Source organism: Rhinichthys klamathensis, unplaced genomic scaffold (genome assembly GCF_029890125.1).
Source record: "Rhinichthys klamathensis goyatoka isolate OS25496 unplaced genomic scaffold, OSU_Roscu_1.1 h1tg000310l_1, whole genome shotgun sequence".
Classification (NCBI taxonomy): domain Eukaryota; kingdom Metazoa; phylum Chordata; class Actinopteri; order Cypriniformes; family Leuciscidae; genus Rhinichthys; species Rhinichthys klamathensis.
The window spans coordinates 30745-46318 of record NW_026606828.1 but is presented as its reverse complement, the minus strand read 5'-3'; the positions used below and the strand labels follow the sequence as shown (position 1 = coordinate 46318).

The following is a 15574-nucleotide window of genomic DNA, read 5'->3' as shown; positions in this document are numbered from 1 at the left end:
CATAGATGAAAAGTTGAAATAATGACTTTAAAAATCAATTTTGACATCAAAGTAAAAAAAATGATGACATATTTTGTCAAATCACGCCTCATTAAAATTTCAAGCTTTGTTCACAAAACTATCATCCCAGCAAACAACTAGCCTACGTTGTTAACAAAAATTGTTCACATCTTCAAATGGTGATAACGTTTTTTCCCCAATATAAATATGAAAGATGTCAGGTTTTTTCACATTATGGATATGTTTTCAGAACATTGCAGAAACGTATTTAGGATGTTTTTATCACGTCAACATGTCTCCTTATGTTGTAGAAACGTACTTATCACATACTTCACATGCCAAAATTACCATGTTTTTGTTTTGGTTCCGCCATTGTTTTTGGAGTCGTTAACATAGTAATTCATATATACCATAAAATAACTTTATTTTTTGAATACATTTAAATTGCATTATTTACAGCTATTTCTAGTTCCAAGCGATGAAAATCATTCAAAATCAGTCTCTTGTGTAACGCCAGCATTACAGGGTTTGTATGTACGATGAATTCACAAGACGGTTTCCATGGAGGTCAAAGTGTCCGAGCGATCCACAGTGTCATAAAAGCGTAGACAGGCCTTGTACTGCAGGAGTTTCTCAGTCAGGTGACTGTGTCCCACCCCGCTACTCAGCTCCACGCTCAGATCTGTGTACCTGCCCAAAAACATTATAAAGACTCAGCTGTCAGTCCTGTAAACACTCAAATGTTTCATTATTGTCATATTCAAAGCTTGAACCGTACCTTTGTGATATTCTCCAAAACACCAGTGTGTTTATAGTCATTAATATGGCCAGCGTAAAGAAAAACCTCTCCATGTTGCCACTGCCAAGGTTATTGGGATAGAAGTTTCCTGTAATTATAAAACACAATCTTTTCGTATTAAATACGAGTTCATGCTGTAAGATGTTACATCTACTTTGCACCACAATAGCAAGTTCAACATTTTCAAGAGAGATGTATGTTTACCTCCAGACACAAAATAAAGGAAGTGAATGAGGAAAGCTCCTAGAAAGCAGCCACCTCCGTATGAGAGGGTTAGGAAATGCAAGGAGACGCCTCTAAGGTTGCTGGGAGTCAGACAGAAGGAGATGAGAGAGCCTGAGCAGAGCAACAGGAGAGATGGGTGAGTTTGGTGAATTCCTGACTAATTATTGGAAGTGAATCTGTGTTAGAATATATTGTACAGTGAAAAAAAAATTGGTGTAGGATTTACTTTGAAACCATTTTCACTCCGAAATTGCAGGTATATTTAACAAATAATTGCAAAGAAATGGAAAATTACATAAATGGCAAATCACACATTGAATCTTTGTAAAACATACTCAAATAATCTTTTTTATTTTATTTACAACTTTGAACAGTTTTTTTTAAAGTGATGCTGTTTTTTTAAACAAAAATAACTTAATTGATTTGACACCCTGTTTAATAAGCGCTTTAAATACATAGTTCACCCAAAAATGAAAATTCTGTCATCATCAACCTCATGTCGTTCCAAACCCGTAAGACTTTGTTTAGTCTTCAGACCACAAATTAAGAGGTTAAATTAAAGTCCCCCTGTGGTGAAAATCAAGCTTTTAATGTTTTTTATATGTCTATGTGGTGTTTTTAATATGCTTTATGACAAACTATGTGCAAATTCATAAGTCAACATCATTGCTGAGTTTTTTCTCCTTAAAACCGCAGTGATCTCAAAAATGCGGTTTGAAATCGCTGGTGTTTCTGACGTCACAAACCTTGCAACCAATCACGTCAACGAGTAGAGGCGGGGCTAATTTGCGTATTCATAGAACCGTGTATACTAAATTAGGCAATGGTGTAGAGTTACATTCAAGCTATTTTGAGGCATGAAGAAACATTTTTTCAAGGAAAAAAAACGTTTAAATGTGTCATTTTGGTGATCAAAGATGAGTTTTAAGGGATAAAATGATTGACTACAGGGGTACTTGAAGAGGTTTTTGGCCTTCCATTGAAAGTCCAGGTGACCAAAACTTACAGGGGACTTATTATGCCCCTTTTCACAAGATGTAATATACGTCTCAGGTGTCCCCAGAATGTGTCTGTGAAGTTTCAGCTCAAAATACCCCACAGATAATTTATTATACCATGTTGCATTTTGAGTGGAAGGAAAAACATGCCGTTTTCTTGCATGTATCTTTAAATGCAATTGAGCTGCTGCTGCCCGGAAGAGTCTTTACAGCTCTCGCCTTGGATACTAAAAACTAACAAAATGTCTGTTTGGTTTTGATTATCATCTCTATCGCGGTCACGCTCATGTGACATTGCAGGTCTTCATCATCATGAAAGTTTATTATCTGCATGCGTTTTAAAGCCATATCCCTCGAAATTTCTGATACATGTTTTTTTTTTTGCACACACATCCGAAGCACGCGCACAGAAAGCTGGATTTCAGACGGTGCATCTCGTGAGTATTAAAGCTGCTGTAGGTAACTTTTGAAAACATGTATTTGCTAAAACTGTCATTATGTCCTGACAGTAGAATATGAGACAGATAATCTGTGTAAAAATCAAGCTCCTCTGGCTCCTCCCAATGGTCCTATTGCCATTTGCAAGAAATACACGCTCCCGGTCAGAAACAACCAATCAGAGCCAGGAGGAATGTCTTAGCAGTGTCAATCACGCTCGTGTACGCGCTGATCACACCCCTCTCTTGCACAGCGCGAGCCGTCGTTCAAACTCAAGATTGCCGGTGTGCCGCAGCTGTGCTTATGACGGAGAAACAACCTAAACTGCCAATTCTCGAGTGACACCTGCTCATAAAACAAAGAGGTAAAAGGAAAAAGACCGATGACGATAAACAAGCGAAAAAGAAAGAATTACACAGAGCCCATTGACTCGGTGTCAAAACTCTAGCCGCATAACATAAAATGTCACGCACTCTGCTAAGCAACAATTGAAACCTGCTAATTCACGGACTTGTCATGTTGCTGAAATAATGTACTAGCACACCTTATCTAGCATTATATATTGCTAGAATAATTACTTACATACTGTAACGTTAGTTACCGTTATATTAACGTTATCTTACTAGCTATTTATAACTTATAGAAAGAGTGCAACGTTATAAAGTTACATGTAGGCTATTGGAAAATACATAATGATTTGAGGACCAAGTTTGTAGTCAAAGTATGGGCAGGCCATAGTCAATATAAAGCATATTATTGACGTTTAGTCCCTATTAGTGAATGTGCCATAAAACTTTTTATCCGCCGTCATCGGTGGCCCTGTTTACTAGCCTGCGCGTTCACGACAGGCTCCGCTGTGGGGGAGGAGCTGTGGAGGGAGGGCTGTAGCGCAGCAGAGAGCAAGGGGGTGGGACCTGTAAGTTGTGCTTGTTCAAATTTTCAGGCTAAGTCAACGTTTTCTCAAAACTCCCTACTGGAGCTTTAAACCAAGTTCTCTTTAATGTCTTATTGCGCTAAAACTGTCAAATACACACAAGGTTATGTCAAAAACACACCTGAGTTTACCTCTCAGGTTTCATTAAAAAAGATTGTGTTTTGAACGTTCGCTTGCAGCGCTGCAGCCACGTAAACAGAGTTTGCCCTTCCCCTACTGACTGTCACTTTCGGTGCCCGAATGGAAGTGAATGAGGCTTTGCGAATAATTATTATTTTTTATCTAGGCCTACGTGAAATTCTGCATCCATTGTACGATTTATTTATTTATTTATTCCCCCTCGGAAGGGCAACGTGAGTCGAGAAGGGCATATGGGCAGTTGCCCGGGCAACCTGAGCAACCCCCCGGTGCACGTCCCTGGGTTTTGAAGATTAACCAAAGTCTTATGAGTTTGGAACAACATGAGTAAATTATGACAGATATTTAGTTTTTTGGGGGAACTATTATTATGGTTACTGTATATATTTTAGAAAGTGAATTGAGAATATTTACACGCTGGTGTTACGAAGGCCTCTGCCACTCCCAGTAAAATGTACTGGGGTGTAAGCTGGAAACAGGTCATAGAGGACACCTGCAGGACCTCTCCCGATAGTGTCTGCTCCACTTGTGGATAACCCTTCCTGTGGATTTCTGAGATCCCCGCCAGTAGTGCTGAGAGCGCTGCACAAGCATGACCCATAGCTGTAGGAATATGAAATATAAAGTCTATTGTCTATAGTGTAGCGATGTATGAAAAACAGCTCACACAGAAGTCACTTTCAAACCAAGCAGATTTCGCGTAACAAACTTGAACACGTTGCAAAATCTTTCACCCTCACCAGAACACGTGGATTCCTATTGAAATTACTGGATTTAATACTGTTTTGGATATAAATGGATATAGATCATCTTACCTGCAGTATAGAGTCATTCACAAGCTACACACACATTGTGTCTTTGACAAGTGATAGAAGACATTTGCAAGTTTTTTTTTCCTACAATGAATTTAGGTAAATATCCACCTCATCTAGCTCTTATAAATATCCTGTTTTATTCTGTAACACATTATATGATCAATAAGTTATGACTACATATGTTTTTTCATTGCTTTAACTCATCAAAATAATTTAAGCAAATTTCAACTTTATGTTATTACAACTCTTTTTTTGTTTGTAATTTTTGTCAGTTTAATGTAATTTAAGTTGAAATGACTCAAACGTTCAAGTTGATTGTACTTAATTTAAAGCTTTAACTTTTGTTTTTTTTAGAGTGTACAGTGTGTGAGAAAGTACTGCAGATGATTCAGCATGTAAGTGAACTTGTCCTAATCTAAAAGAATTGTGAACAATTTCAGAGCTTTTTCAAACTCGTTTGATCAATTCGATCAAAAGAGGGATCATTTGCAAACATGAGCTCGTTAGTTCTGATTCTAAACGGCTGATAGAAAGCATGATTCTCAGGCCAGCAAGCATACATTTATCTTCATTGATACATGAGGATTTATCTTTAATTTTTTACTGGGGCACAGTGGTATTTCTCTGCGGCTCGTACCCCAGTAAAAAGGGTGTAGTAGCGACGCCCCTGGTAGCTAGGATGCTCACTTATAAATGTGGCTGGTGAGGGCAGTATTTTCTTTGGAGACTGGTAGCAGGTGTGCACAAGCTCCAGCAGTGGTGCTAAGATCAACACCGGCAGAATACTGATGACCTTCATCACTGCTACTGGCAGGAGAAAACCGTTGAGTTTTAAGTTGGAATGCATAGTCTGCAGATAATAGCCAGATGGAATCTGTTAAAAGAATTGTAATGGAGATATTACAAAAGCTAATTTCTGAAACAAAGACTTGTATACAGCTAAGCATTAAGCTGATTTTGCTACACACTTACCTGGGTGATGCAAGCTCGATACAAAAGCTGAAGTCCAAAGAGAGGGAAAAGTTTGACTAGGATCTTGACGTTTTCCACACTGGTCTCACTGTAACAACCCCCATTGTTTTCCTTGGCACGGTCTAGCCCAGGGGTGGGCAAACTTTTTGACTCGCGGGCCACAATGGGTTTTAAAATTTGACAGAGGGGCCGGGCCAGGTGCATTTGGAGGGAGTGTTTGGGCCGGATATACTAAAGCATTAAATGTAGTGTGTGCAAACCTCATAGCACAGTAAGAACACTACAACCCAATTTATTAACTGTCTTTCAAATGTGAAAAATAGCCCTTATCAGTTAATAAATTTGTCTCAAGGAATATGCAAGATATGGCATTTACATACTATTTCGCAGATACTGTGAGGAGGAAATGTAAATAGATTAAAATAACATACGCACTGTGATTTATCAAGATTGCGTCTGTTTTTAATAAGTTTCAATCGAAGGTGCAAAGTTAAAGTAATCAACATTTATTGAAAAATGGAATCACTTTCAACATTCAAAACATATTATTACACAATGAAATACTCAAGCTCAATAATATCTACTTGTGTTAAACTCCGCAAAATCATGGATGGATTGTCCTGACCGCGCGCTCTACAAACTCTCCACGGACGCCCTCGCCTTCACGCGCAAACAGTACACGTGTATCGTTGCCAAGCACACAGACATAGGCTGTATTAAATATCCTACCTGCAGCTGAAAATTTACATTTAAATTAAGAGCGATGTGCGGCGTGTTAATTAAGCTACTGTACCGCTGCTGTGCGTAAATGCGCATTGCTCTTAATTAAAAGACGCACTTCCAAACTTTCCATATGCATTTTTTCATAACACAGCAGAAAAAATCACCATTTCAGTGGGAACAGTGTTGTTGGTCTCCCTTTTTTGCCAGTGCATCAAAGTCTGGAGTTAGTTTTGTTGTGGCAATTCTCAGGACAGATCTGAGGTGTTGGTCAGTTAACTTGGATCTGTGATGGGCTTTGTTGATTTTCATGACGCTAAACGTCTGCTCACACACGTAGGTCGAGCCAAACAACACCAGCATCTTCTGCGCCGTCCTCCGGAGGTTTGGAAACGCGGTCTCGTTAAGTGAAGCGTAAAAGTCATTCAGTTTAAGAGACTTGAACTTCTCCTTTGAGACGGAGTCAGACTGAAGATCGATCAGTTCCAATTGCAGCTCCTGCGGTGCTGATTCGGGGTCTTGTGACAGGGGACAGGACACCAGTTGAAGTGACTTGTCAATTTTTTCAAAATCACAGAACCGACGGCAAAATTCTCTGTGCAGATCGTCCAGTGATTTGCAGTATTTCTTCGCATTTCGGGCGGCCTCTTTCTGCACGGCTAGTGTGGGGAAATGTGCGAAAGATTTGTTTGACATTTGCCTGGAGAATAAAACCAGCTTGGATTTGAAGGCTTTCACATTTGTGTACATGTCGTGCGCAAACTGATCTTTCCCCTGTAGCTTCACGTTCAGCTCATTCATGTGTGAAAATATGTCCACAGCAAACGCAAAGTCACAAAGCCAGTTTGTGTCGCTCAGCTCGGGGAATTCTTCGGATTTCCCCATTAAATTAAAAAATGAGCGAATCTCGTCTTTGAGCTCCCAGACTCGTTGAAACACTTTCCCCAAACTTAACCAGCGGACGCGAGAGTGGTAAAGTAGGTCCTGGTGATCCGCATTAGTTTCTTCCAGGAACGTAATGAACTGACGATGATTAAGTCCCCTTGCTCGTATGAAGTTAACAAGTTTTACAACTGGATCCACGACGTGATTAAGCTGCAATACAGACTTACACAGAGACTCCTGATGAATGATGCAGTGAAGTAAAATAACATCCTGGTCAGGGTTTTCTTCTTTCACTTTATCCTGGATTCTTTTCAGCAGCCCGATGTTTTTTCCAGTTAAATTTGGCGATCCATCCGTGGTGACATTGGCAAGTTTATTCCAAGGTAGCTTCATTCTCTCGATGACAGCAGACACCTGTTCATATAAGTCCTCTCCTCGCGTTTTCCCTTTCAGTGATTCCATGCTCAAAAGCTCCTCCGTTATCTCAAAACTGTCGTTAATCCCTCGGATAAAAATTAGGAGCTGAGCAGTGTCTTTTATGTCGTTACTTTCATCCAGTGCTAGTGAATATAACTTAAAGGACTCCGCCTTTTTGTTTAACTCGCTGACTATATCTTCGTCAATCAGTTCCACGCGGCGAGTCACTGTCCTGCGTGCTAAACTGATTTTTTCAAACTTGGCTTTGCTCTCCGGACACAAGAGACCTGCTGTCTCTACCATGCACTCTTTCAAAAACTCGCCTTCGGAGAAAGGCTTGCTAGCCTTTGCTAATTTGAATGCCAGCAAATAACTTGCCTTGGTACTTGACTCTTGAATTGCAGTTTGTCGGTGAAAAAAGTTCTGTTGACTCTGTAAATTAGCTGCCAACCTCTGAGCAGTAGCCGCCCGTTCTTGTGTTGACTGCTTGCTAGCATAGTTTGCATGCTTCGTGGCAAAGTGACGGCTGATATTGTACTCTTTGAAAACCGCTACAGCTTCTTGGCATATCAGACATACAGCCGTTGATCGGACTTCAGTGAAGAAGTATTTTGTTGTCCACTCTTTATTAAACACTCGGCATTCGCTGTCCACTTTCCTTCTCTTTGGTCCGCTCATTTTTACAGAAGGGCTTAATGGTGACGTGAAACGAAGTGAAAATTAAATTGAAATAAAGAGAAATACGCGCCACTCCAACAACGGTCAATGTGTTTTGAGTGCGCCATCTATTGGGGAAACGTGGGCATTGCAGGGAAAGGGGAAAAAAGGAGGTTTTTACTATAATTTGGACAAGTTCGGCGGGCCGGATTAAAAAGCCTAACGGGCCGTATGTGGCCCGCGGGCCGTAGTTTGCCCATGTCTGGTCTAGCCAGTTGGCAACATCTCCGCTCAAATGGCGGTAATGGAGACAGCACATTTTAAGAGAGTTCAGGAACACACCGAGTGTAGTTAGCAAGGAACTGCCTGTTTTTCCACAGAACAAAATTACAAGTTGTTAAGGAACAAAATTCAACATTGATAATAATAAGAAATGTCTCTTGAGCAGCAAATCATCATATTAGACTGTTTTCACTGAAGACTGGAGTAATGATGCTTTAGTATTGGAGTATTCATCACAGTAATAAATTGCATTTGAAAATATATTCAAATAGAAAATAGTTATTTAAATTTCTAATATTTCACAATATTACTGCTTTACTGTATTGCGATCAAATAAATGCAGACTTGATGAGTATAAGATATTTTTTAAACCCCACTACTATTAAACAGTAGTGTATATGCATAATGAATGGCATTGTTAACTACCTTTATTTGGACGGAAGGTGAGCTTGTTGCGCACCATGTGTATGGCAATGAGGGCGAGGAGAACAGAGGTGAAAGGGATGAGAAAACACAGGTTTTTGGCAACTGACTGCTGAATGTAGGCAATCCCCAAAAAAACAACTGTCGAATTCAGGTTGACCAGCCAGTAAAACCTGTGGATTGTAGACAGCGGCAGCATTTGAAACTATTGTACAATGCATCTTAAAGGTGCACTCAGTAATCTCTTCCTCATTTAAAACGTTTTTCACATAAAGAAATATACTTTTTAAAAAAGTTATTAAAAATGATTATTAAATACTTCAATCATAACATAAGCCTAATTAAAAAAATATTTTTTCACATCGACTAATGGAGGCCGCCATTTTGAGATCACACGATCAGCTGAATGCTACTCACTTTATTTCAGTAAACCTGTTTAGAGACATTTGTTTACGAAGTGAATCGTGGCGAATGTATTGAGCACATTTCTACAATGTCATCATTAATTGTAAAATTTAGCTTTTTTACATCCACACGTATAAGTAATGTACACTCACCTAAAAGATTATTAGGAACACCATACTAATACTGTGTTTGACCCCCTTTCGCCTTCAGAACTGCCTTAATTCTACGTGGCATTGATTCAACAAGGTGCTGTAAAGCATTCTTTAGAAATGTTGGCCCATATTGAGAGGATAGCATCTTGCAGTTGATGGAGATTTGTGGGATGCACATCCAGGGCACGAAGCTCCCGTTCCACCACATCCCAAAGATGCTCTATTGGGTTGAGATCTGGTGACTGTGGGGGCCATTTTAGCACAGTAAACTCATTGTCATGTTCAAGAAACCAATCTGAAATGATTCGAGCTTTGTGACATGGTGCATTATCCTGCTGGAAGTAGCCATCAGAGGATGGGTACATGGTGGCCATAAAGGGATGGACATGGTCAGAAACAATGCTCAGGTAGGCCGTGGCATTTAAACGATGCCCAATTGGCACTAAGGGGCCTAAAGTGTGCCAAGAAAACATCCCCCACACCATTACACCACCACCACCAGCCTGCACAGTGGTAATAAGGCATGATGGATCCATGTTCTCATTCTGTTTACGCCAAACTCTGACTCTACCATCTGAATGTCTCAACAGAAATCGAGACTCATCAGACCAGGCAACATTTTTCCAGTCTTCAACTGTCCAATTTTGGTGAGCTCCTGCTAATTGTAGCCTCTTTTTCCTATTTGTAGTGGAGATGAGTGGTACCCGGTGGGGTCTTCTGCTGTTGTAGCCCATCCGGCTCAAGGTTGTGCGTGTTGTGGCTTTACAAATGCTTTGCTGCATACCTCGGTTGTAACGAGTGGTTATTTCAGTCAAAGTTACTCTTCTATCAGCTTGAATAAGTTGGCCCATTCTCCTCTGACCTCTAGCATCAACAAGGCATTTTCGCCCACAGGACTGCCGCATACTGGATGTTTTTCCCTTTTCACACCATTCTTTGTAAACCCTAGAAATGGTTGTGCGTGAAAATCCCAGTAACTGAGCAGATTGTGAAATACTCAGACCGGCCCGTCTGGCACCAACAACCATGCCACGCTCAAAATTGCTTAAATCACCTTTCTTTCCCATTCTGACATTCAGTTTGGAGTTCAGGAGATTGTCTTGACCAGGACCACACCCCTAAATGCATTGAAGCAACTGCCATGTGATTGGTTGATTAGATAATTGCAATAATGAGAAATTGAACAGGTGTTCCTAATAATCCTTTAGGTGAGTATGTCAGTATAAGTATGTATGTAAGTATAATGTATGTCAGTATAAGTAAAAGACGATTGCTTTATCTACCAGCACAACAAAAATAAATTAGTGAGAGCACCTTAAAACGCAATGCTGTGTTGACAAGAACAGCAAATTCTGTGTCCATATTATACAATAATAGAAATTTAGCATCTCACCAGTTGAAGAAGGACAAAAGCTGGTGTCGATCACAACCTTGGAGGTAATAGGCTGCCATTGGGCAGAGGATGGCACGGATGCCACCAATACCAAGTGCCACAGCGACAAGCCCCGTGTAGAATAGTATGTGTTGCTGGTGCGGCTCAAGTTGATGCACAATATTGTGTGTGTTTATATAGAAATCCTCAAAAGGGAATGCGACGACAGGAAGCAAGGCGGTTCCTATAAAAATGGACCAACAACACACTCTTTGAAAAAAAGGTTTGGTTGGGTTGAATATAGAACCCTAGGGTTTTTGACTCAATTTTAAAGAACTCTATGCCAAAAAGGTTTGGTTTCACTTTATTTTGATGGTCCCCTGTTAACGTTGCGCCTACATGTCTACTAACTCTCATTAGAGTGTTGGTAGAGTATTAACAGAGTTAGGGGTAGAATAAGTTGACAAGTAGTTGCACAGTTACTTATTCTCAGTAGAATGTCTGTTGGGGAACCAACACAATAAAGAGTTAGCAGATATTAAACAGACACTCTACTAATACTCAAAGTATGCAAAGTTACTTATAGTAAACAGAATGTTCAAAAGGGACCATCACAATAAAGTGTTACTAAAGGTTCTATAAGGGTAAATGTCTTAGATGATTGCATACTTTAATGTTTAATGGGTTATTTCGTTTCCCTAGTGATTAAAGTATGTTTACAAGCTGTTTGATTCATAACATTTGTTAAAAATGAATTCAAACCAAATCAATAAATTAAAAATAATACCATAAATGATCCCATGGGCACCCTTAAAATGAAAGGTTCAATAATGTACCTTTTCTTAAGAGTGCAGGAAGTCAGTTATCCAGTGTTCATGAAGAGTTTTCCTAGACTAGGACCAAACTAGCCTAAACCAGTTCGGACCAGCATGGGTAAGTTGGTTATTCAAGCACGGTTTGTTACATAGCAATACTTAACTTCTAGTGCAACTCCAAATGAAAACAAGTGGCTTTGAGTACAAGATGAGTTAGATGCTAAAGAGAAATGATATGCATATATCTACTAAGGTTTCACTGCAATGGCAACCACTAACCGAGGAAATGAAGGAGTGCACAAAAACAGAGAACTGTTGTCCTTCCCAAAAACGTCTCAGCAAACCATCCCACAAGAACAGGTGTAAGTATGCTGGCTCCCACAAAGCATGTGTTCACCATGGCTGCTTGGTAACTGCTGTATCCCAGCTTGATGGTGCAGAAAAGGATCATATTGCAAACAATCCCAAAGAAGGTGAACCTCTCAAAAAGCTCCACGAAAAGTACACAAACAATCACCTGCAGCTTCTTCCGTGCCTTGTGCGGCTTGCTGACCGTCCCACTGGGATATCGAGATTTGCAGATCCCATGATGGAGGTGGCCATCGTGTCTATCAAAAGCATCTACGGGTGGCATGCTGCTTCTAGAGATCTTCCTGTGGAAGTGATGTTAAGACAATGCTGGCGCCCCGTCTCCATTACTAGAGAGCAAGACAGGCAATTCCTCACAAACTTGTGAAATCTTGTGGAGGCCTAACAACAGAGCCTTAGCAGCAACCGGCTCACGTGTCTCCTGACTGAGGTTTCTGGGAAATGTTCACGGACTGCCACTAATGTATTGAACTTCTCAGTCGCTTGTACTTTGTGCTTGGTCAGTCTCCGGTCGAATCTCATTAAGATGGCTGATGATGATGCAAGTGATTTCAGAGATGTGAGACATACTTTTGTAATGAATGTCTTTAGAGAATCAGGGAAGAACATGCTATGGTTTCCATGTAGAGAAAAACTGGTTTAAGTTTTGGATGCATTGAAATTACCATCAAATATATTTGTTTATGTCACAGTTTTACAAGGATTTGAAGAGTTATTTTATCAGGCAAGACTCAGCTTTTGTTTGTTTGTTGCATTATAGGACCGGATCCCGTGGAGCCATGCATATATTTTAATGCTTGTTTATTAAGAACCTAATGATATGTCTCTCAAATTCATTTCACAAGCATGTATCAACGTGGTGCTAGTAAATGAAAGATAATTAAACTTTGAAGGACACAAGGTGCCGCTAGTATATAACACCCCATTGTGAAAGGTGGCTTAGAGGCAGGGCCAAGCGTCACATGTGAAAGCCGAAATCCCAATCCCATCTTGCTGTCTGGCTTTTGAAGTAAGATAGGGAATATGTTATTGTTGTTTTTGATTTTGTCATTTTATATTATTGTGATTATTTTCTCTAGTTTGATGTTGAGTTGGTTAATTTGAATCAAAAGAGAAAATATTTATTTATTTATCCAGTTTGATGTTGAATTGGTTAATTTAAATCAAAAGAGAAAATATGTATTTGTTTATTTTCTCCAGTTTAATTTTGAATTCACTACTTTGAATAAAAATAAAATATTTATTAATTTTATTTTTCTTGTTTGAAGTTGAATTTATTAATTTGAATCAACAAAGAAAATATTTATTTATTTAATTTTCCCAGTTTTATGCTGAATTTATTAAATTGAATCAAAGAGAAAATTATATTTATTTATTTATTTATCCATCCATCCAGTTTGATGTTGAATTGTTTAATTTGAATCAATAGAGAAAATATTTATTCATTTTCCCCAGTTTGATGTTGAATTTGGTTAATTTAAATCAAATATTTATTTATTATTTACTTATGTTGAATTGGTTCATTTGAATCACAAATTAAACAAATATATCTAATATATAATACATATTATTTATTTATTAGTTTGATATTAAATGTGATCATTTGAATCAGTTAAAATATTAAATATATTAAATAATAATCATTTTATTGATGTTGAATTGAAATAGAATAAAATAACATAATATATATAAAATATAATAAATAATATATATTTTTAGATTTATTTATTTTATCCAGTTTAATTGGTTAATTTGAATCCATTTGAGTTATATTGTTGTCCTAATTTCAGTTTTTTTTATTTTTTTTTTATGTGGTTGTCAATGTATGTGAATTTCTTTGGAAAGCCTCTTTCAAATCTGTGGTCTTTGGCCTGTGGCCATATAGCATCACATACTCTCTGTTCTGGATGTCTACGGTGTGCTGGGCTTGAATATTTCTGCCTGAGCTCACCAATTATATGAGTGGAGAAAAGACCACACTGGTGGTGCTGACTGGGCGTGAATACGACTCAAAGCTAGCAGAGCTATGCTGAAAAGAGAAAGAAAACCGGTAAGCAGAGAGAATACAGACTCTGTGTGGTGCATCGGTGACTGAGGCCACAGTTTGGTTGCCATGGATCCAACCCTGAGTTTTGTGATTGAGCATATACATATAAACAACAACAAAATAAAAACTTTCGGAGAGACTTTCTGTTCACATTATGACATGAATTGGTGCGCATTCCTGTTTGTTTTAACATGCGATTATAAATATGATCATAAATACGCACAGTATAGATCATGGATGGCTTTTTGATGTTTTTATTCATCAATATAAATAAAAAACTTCAGTGCATTTGAGCTGTATTTTGTAATACGGGAATTATTCCTCTAGAGGGCACTATTTAAGTTGGCAAGACATTGCAAATAGATTACTGTGAGCTTGTGTAGGATTTAAAACACAATTAGAGACTCTTTGATTTGTTGATTTCATAGCTGTAATGGATGTGACTGTCAGCTTTAATGTTTGGTTAAATATATATTTTTAAAGTGGCTTTATTTAAATTCATGTTTCTTGGTATATATTTAGAAAAGCTGTATGCAGAGCTAAGTGGTCTATAATTGAGAGAAAGTTTCCCAGGTTATTTCTGGTAATTTAAAAATATATATTTTGGCTGTTTAAATGGAATAAAGTTCGGCCACTCTTATAAGATGAAAAGGATTCACAACAATTAGATTGAAAAAACTGCTTTGCAAAACACTCCAGTGTCAAACGCTAAGACGTTTCTTGTTCTAGTCTGACTTGTAGGTGGTTACAGGTCAAACATTTTGAATCACTTCAGTCTCACAACACAGCTTTAAATGACATGCGTAAATTCCCTGCATTCGCTTTCACACACTCTCTCAAGAGCTTTTCTGCTTGTAAATACGACTTCAACTGAAGAGCGGCTTCCCAATGCATCCTTGAAACTGCATGCATTTTTTCGCCTTTACTTCTATACATAAGGAAACAGAGATCACTTCTCTATGGTGGAATAGCAGTAAAAGGATGGAAGGCTCTAATTAGCAAGGTGGCTTTTGATTCGTGCCACAGAATGGCTGGTGTAAATGCACAGGGCAAGAAGATTAGGCGGTTTGCTAGGTGACGTACGCCCAGACACTTTTTTCGCCTACTGGAAGCCCGGTCATTGAGACTGAGGAGCCTTGGGGTGTTAAGCTACTGGGTGCCAAAAGGACTGTTGTATAGGGTGACAATAGGGCTCCCTGGGCCCAGACAGAGGATGTGATAGGGGAGCTAATGCATCCTCTTGGAGAAGGCCCTGGGTGCTAGAGGAGAAGTGAGGCAAGCCAAGTCTTCTCTATTTAAAATGTGCAGCACTCAACCTCGGTGCGTACTGGGATTTATTTCATAGGTAGTTATGATAATGTGGCAAAATTAGAAATGTAACTGCATTTTAAGTATCATACTTTGATGTTTTAAAGTGCCCCTATAATGCTTTTTTAGACATTCAGACATTAGTGTATTATATTGCTGTTTGTGAATGTAAAAGGTCTGCAAGGTTTCAAAGATCAAAGTGCATGATAAATGGAGTTATTGTTTCAGAAAACATTGAACTGATTCTGAACTGCCTGAAACGAGTCGAGATTCCAGTCTTACTTCCTGCACAAACTTACGTAGGTTTGTAACAAATTTGTATCATTGGCTGCTCGTAAACAACGTCTACATATTGACCCTCAAACATTGTAGTTGTAGCTGAGGTCTGGAAGAGTCCGGTTCG

General features: G+C 38.8%; 1 protein-coding gene across 1 annotated transcript; it reads right to left on the bottom strand.

Moving 5' to 3' along the window:
- Positions 1–417: 417 nt before the first annotated feature.
- Positions 418–12145, bottom strand: slc15a5 (solute carrier family 15 member 5). Its single transcript, XM_056270980.1, has 10 exons — positions 11727–12145; positions 10654–10876; positions 8707–8876; positions 8272–8364; positions 5320–5447; positions 5035–5221; positions 3947–4135; positions 1004–1135; positions 779–887; positions 418–690 (listed from the first exon to the last, which is right to left on the bottom strand). The coding sequence occupies exons 1-10, from the start codon at positions 12079–12081 to the stop codon at positions 546–548; spliced, it is 1731 nt and encodes a 576-aa protein (XP_056126955.1). The 5' UTR covers positions 12082–12145; the 3' UTR covers positions 418–545.
- Between the last annotated feature and the right edge of the window lie 3429 nt (positions 12146–15574).